General features: G+C 45.8%; 1 protein-coding gene across 1 annotated transcript in view; it reads left to right on the forward strand.

Annotated features, from left to right (window-relative positions):
* LOC119430984 (luciferin 4-monooxygenase-like) overlaps positions 1 to 4,899 on the forward strand; it is a 225,643-nt gene extending 220,744 nt beyond the window's left edge. The window contains exon 11 of the mRNA XM_037698452.2: positions 4,750 to 4,899. Coding sequence (XP_037554380.1) covers positions 4,750 to 4,880 — 131 coding nt within the window. The 3' untranslated portion in view covers positions 4,881 to 4,899. The remainder of the gene's footprint in view (positions 1 to 4,749) is intronic.
* The last annotated feature ends 1,101 nt before the right edge of the window (positions 4,900 to 6,000 follow it).

Consider the following 6,000-nt stretch of genomic DNA (forward strand, 5'->3'; position numbering starts at 1 on the left):
CGGTCAATGACTTCGGACGCGTTGATGCCGACGTCTCTGTGGCTGTATAGAAGCGCCAGCCTAACCATGGGTTCCACAGACATTGTAGAGCGCAAGTAGTTTTCTAGTAAACTCTTGTTAAAAAAATATTCTCTCTGCGCTGGCAGTGGTCACTGGAAGGGTGACTAGAAGCTGCAGCAGTATTTACACAGTTACATAGAACCTGCTGTCGCAATGAGAGATGGGTATCTATTCCGGTGCTAAAACCTAAAAACACTCCTTCGATGTCGTTGGCATACTTGTTTAGGTACCTTGCAGAAACAGTAGGCTGTTCGATTCCAGCGATGTCCGTCGTTTCGTCAGGAAGTGTGGAGAAGCAACCTGCTTTTGAATATAGGCTTTCTTTGATAATGTCACCACAAATTTCTATAATTTGGTTTTGTGCGTCTGGGCTTAAATACGAGGCAATACTGGGGCAACTTTCCAAATGGTTCTTCAGATATGTATCTCCACAATCAGCTCGCATGCGAAGAAGCACTCTGAAAATGCCTGTATTTTCAGCAGGAGCATTGCTTATATCCATAGGGCCCCTGTCCCTGTGGCCACGGAGAGCCAGACCTTGTTGCCCGCAAAAAAAAAAAAAAAAAAAAAATCGCAATGGGCCATTTACTTTCCTTTGTTTTCTCATATTTTACTTTGCCTGCCCTAGTCCAGCTGATCAATCCCATTGGGCACGCTTCCTGAAAATGTTTGGAGAAAATTATCAGCTGCTAGCTGACAGTCACGGTGATATTTAGTATTTTCGTGTGTGTGGGAGATTGCGAGCGCGCGCTTCAATTTATAGAACGGCTTGGACACGAGCGTTTTCGTGCGCGCATGTTGGCCCAAGTTTATAAGAACATTAACCCCATAAATTTCTAGAATTGAAAATCTTTTAAAGCATGCCTTTGGAAATGTCAGCGCACCTTTCGCGTCAAAAGTTTATGAGAACTTTATACCCATAAAGTTTCGTAATTGAAATCCATGCGCTCCGTATATTCCGCGGCCGCTGCGAGATGCCGCAACGCGCCCGCTCGCTATCGAAACGCCGATGAAAGTTTGTGCTCGGATGGGGCTACTTGCGTTACGTGACTCCAGGTGCAAGGGCGATGTCACGAAATCCAGCCCGAGTTCGCAGTGTTCGTGCCGAAATGTCTTTTCGAGCGTGAAAAAGACATTGTAGACAAAATCCAGAATGATTGCCGGCGTCGGTGGTAGTTTTAGTTGGTGGTGCATGCCCGCACGAAAAAATTTCGGGGGGGGGGGGGGCTGAAGCCCCATCAGCCCCCCCCCCCCCCCCCACCCCTGGCTATTCGCCTGATTGGCATTGACCGAGAAGCGCACCGGGCCGGCCGCGAAGGCGCTTTTGTGCGTGACGGAATAAATTTCAGCGATAGTGTACCAACACCGGTTGGACGCGTCGATTCCCGCCACGGGCAGTAGTTTTACTATGTGGGCCCCTGGCAATCAGGAAGGAAGATTAAGTATTGAATGTAGCGACACACCAGTAAAGGGCAGAATTAGAGCGCGATGAGTTGAGAAAAGACGCACAAAGAATAAGTATAGAGACGGTAAAATTTGTTACATAAATATGCAGGGTGGTCGCAAGCAGGAAATATGGCTGTAAATTCAAACGCAGCAGAAGCAATTAGCGTGTACGCGTTGACCGAAACGCATCTAAGAGATTTGGAGCAGCCAGCTGTTATTGACAATTTTGTATGAGAACAGTGCAACAGGGAATGAGGTGGCGTAGGCATGCTAATTAGGCAAGGTCTGAAGAAGCCGAGGGTAGAAGAGAGAGATATGTGTAAGGAGCGTTGATGGATTAACGGCACATGGCAAGGCCAAAAGACGTGGCTCAGAGTAGCTTACGTAAGGACAGGTGATAAATATATCGAATTGATTTATTGCATTAGAAACGATATTAATGAGTTCAAGCAATCGGGTCAGGTGATATTAGTGGGAGATATTAAGGCGCGCATGGATGATTTAGACGGACATACTGATTACAGCGGCTCTCTAGTGCTGAATCTGTGTGATGAACAGAACCTTATAGTAGGTAACGGGGAGAGTAAGTGTCATGGACAGGTAACGTGGCAATGCGGAAATAGAAACGGTCGACGAGCGAGTACACCCAATGATGACAGTGAACATGGAAAAGATAGCCTAAGTAGCGATCATAAACGCTTAGCCTTAATATTTGGGAGAGATACTAACTTGAAACACGAACCAAACATCAACATGTCTAAATGTGAATGAAAAGCAAATAAAAAGAAATCGCAAGAAACATAGAGAAGTGAATTGAGGCGTTTCCTACAACAATCTGGGAATATAAGGAACTGGTATACGTTATGCACCAGGAGATAAGGCAGACACGGCAAAACATTGTTGCATTGGAAAGAGGAAAGTACGTAAATGGCGGAACAAGTAAATACTGCAAACTATTGAAGAGCGTAAGCAGGCGTCCACTAATCGTAGAGAAGCCAAAAAGTTGGGATTATACGAAGATCTCCTTAGATGGAACAAATACCGAGAAAAGAAAAGGGTGGCGAGTGAGCTCGTGCAAGAGAAAATTAAATGCGCAAGTAAACGTTGGGTGCATAACATTCGCAAAAGGGACAAAGGCGCACCAAAAATATTCCGGAACCGTGTAAGAGCGCTCGGAGCTTTAACTAAAAATTCGCAAACGTCTACAAGGGATGAAGACTTCGAAGGAGACGATGCGCTGCGGTGTTTTCAAATTTCTATTTCTAACGTAGTCACAAGGCAGAAATTTATTATAGAGCAGCAGCCTGGCGCGTCGGGTTCTTGTTTCGTTAGGTCAACCGAAGCGCCAGTGGTGCAAACGACACTGTACGTTCACACGAGACAATGCCGAACCAGCGCTCAATTAAGCGATGCGCCTGAACGGCCCTTTCGTCATTCAAAGCAGTCCAGACTTTCTAAGATTTACGAACCGAAAGCATAATTTAGTAAAGCTAGAATGGCTTGGTGGCTATCCACTCTTTGTGAGACGGCTAGGGCTCCCTGTGGTGTGGTGGGGCCAGGTGCTTTTCTTGGGGACACCGAATGCCTGTTAGTCATATAGTCGCCTTGACCAAACGAACGACCTTTCAAGCTAACTCTCATTATCTGATGCTATCGACGATGAGAAAGCACTGTTTTTGGGATGGGAAAAAGAAGAAACACAGTTAGAAATTTAATTGCCGAATAAGCAGGATGTCGTCCGCAAGCGAAGCATTTTGTATGGTAGGGTTGATTTTCTCTTCGGGATGGCCTTTTGACAACCGTCGTAGGCGGGCACCTTACATGTCAGGTTCACCATTGGCCAATTAATATGCTTCACCTCAATGCAATCCTGTAATTATTACATGTTTCACACCCTATCACACGTTTGTGTTGAGCTGAACCATGCAAATCTGTCATTTTAAGATTCGGCGCCTCAGCCGTCTGAAAACATAGGTGGTTGCTTTGAAAAAAGCAGTAGTTCATGATGCGTGCAAGTATAACCAGCCGACAGAGTGATCACTAGCCCGTATTTTGTAATGCGAACTCATCTTAAGGCGTACACAATTTCTAAAGAACAGTATGTGCAACGGGACGGCGTACCCTACAAGACGTCACCGTATTGCTGTCAGCACAGCGGCGCATGAGTGTTTGCTTGTTCGAAAATGCTGTAAAGCGATTAAAGACCCTTAATCACAGCTCTGGCAATCTATCCAAAATATATCCGCAGGCTAAATTGCGGTTTTAACGTTCGAGTGCCACTCAGTAGTCGTTAGCATTCGAGTTTACTTTCCTCATGTTTGTGCACATTACGCCCGCTACACAAGCGCTGCAGAACGGAAAAGTACTGGAGGTAGCTGCACGATGCACGTTCGCCAACAGAACAAGTTCAACGAAAATGCCGACCATGTAGCTTACTTTTTCCAACGAACCAGCTGGGTCCAGTGTTAGAGTCATTGTTTCTCCGATATCCGTGCTGGAAAAAAATGATTCGTACCCGGCGCATTGCTGTAAACATTGTTTCCCCCACCGTCCAGCAGGTCTTACGGTTTGGACAGCTAGCGTCGAGAACCAGGATTTTGAATTAATAATAATAATAATAATAATAATAATAATAATAATAATAATAATAATAATAATAATAATAATAATAATAATAATACCTTTATTCTTGAAAACAAGTGGTACAAGGTGCCAAGGCATTAGGAAAAAAGTTGCTACAAACAGCAACTTGACGAGTCCTAATAACCAGACGGTCCAAAAGGCACCAGACAGCAAGAAGCGAACAGGTGAAACAGATGGGGAAAAAAGGAGAAAAAGTAAAACAAAAGAGAGAAAGGAAAGAGAGAGTAAGAGCATATTTAAACAAATTTGCTTCACCCATCATCCAATTTGGGAAAAACAAACAATATGGATATATAGATACATACAAAATGTAACTGTAAGACAGTGGCGCATGCTCCGTTTTGTGCCCTGCTGCCGGACACTGCCCCACAAGCCATTGTCGGCTTGGGCAGGCCCGTATTTTGTACCCTGTAAATCCACGAATAAAGATCATTATTATTATTAAGTGATCCGGAACAAAACAAAGCTAATAGCGCGGCCGGACTCTGTGTAATGATGCTACCGCTGCTTATTTCAACACGTGCTCGCGCCACCGCTAGAGGTGCCCTCGTCGAGGCTGCAGCTACATCGGCAGGGTGCATTCTCATTCCTTTCTCGCAGGTCTAGTGGCTCCGCACAAGCAGCTACATGGAGGTGTCCAGTTCGTGGACGCCATCCCGCAGACGGAGACGGGCAAGCCGCACCGGCGCCAGCTCAGGGATGCCTATGTCACCCAGCAAGCGCAGCAATAAACTTCCCGTGCTGGTCACATTCGACCAGAGGCCAACATAAATGCTAAACCAACTTATTTCTTTAGCGGGTGGCAAACCGCCAAAGCTGGCGGTAAGGTCATTGAGTAGAAGGACTCGGTAAGGAAACGACTCTGTCTCGTCTTCTTTTCTCCGTGCTTTGTGTGTGCGTCTGCTGTGGTGGCGCTTCATAATCAGTTCCATACATAATAGATCTCCTCGTGAGAAATCAGCGGTAATAGGGAAAAAAATCGCAATGTAACGTATACTGTTTAAATTTTTTTTCTTGCAACGAAGAAGAAGTGCCGGGTAGCCGGGCACATCTCCAGCGTATGAAATTGAACAAAGAAGTACCGGTCAGTCAGGCGCATCGCCAGCGTTTTACGCACGGAACCAGTTCTGGCTGCTCGAAGGCTTCCAAGTGCCGCACCGAGTTCTACCTCTCACTCCTTACGTACCCTGTCAATAAACACCTTGACAATATAAAATTTAAAGCAACAAGTACGCACACAAAAATGCCAAATACGCACGCACGCACAAACAATCACACACACCGCACGCACACATGATGATGATTATTTACTGGTATCCCCTTTAACAAGTGGCGATGACAAGTAGTCACATAGCACCCGCCGCGGTGGCTCATTCAATTAAGCAGCTGCGCTGCTGAGAACGAGATCGCGGGATCGAACCCCGGCCGCATTTCGATAGAGGCGAAATGCATAAACGCCCGTGTGCTTGCGTTTCACGTTAAAGAACCCCAGGTGGCCAAAATCAATCCGGAGGCCTCCGCTACGGCGTGCCTCATAATCAGAACTGGTTTTGGCACGTAAACCCCCAGAAAGAAGAAACAGTCACATAGCCGGCTTGACTTAATCAGGTATGCTTTACAGGCTTTTCATTCTAGCATTTTTGTATACATCTACCCAGCCGTTTTTTTCTTCCTCAAAACTTCTCTATTTACCTTGAACCGCTACTTATGCTAGTAACGGATCCGGTGGTATCAATCTCTTTCCTGCTTTTCTTCCACCAAAGGTCTAAACGTATCTTGCTTATCTCGACTGCTGATCGGTTGACGCTTCCATCCAAACGCTTGTGCAATGTGTACGTCGCTTACGGCTCT

Source organism: Dermacentor silvarum, chromosome 10 (genome assembly GCF_013339745.2).
Source record: "Dermacentor silvarum isolate Dsil-2018 chromosome 10, BIME_Dsil_1.4, whole genome shotgun sequence".
Lineage (NCBI taxonomy): Eukaryota > Metazoa > Arthropoda > Arachnida > Ixodida > Ixodidae > Dermacentor > Dermacentor silvarum.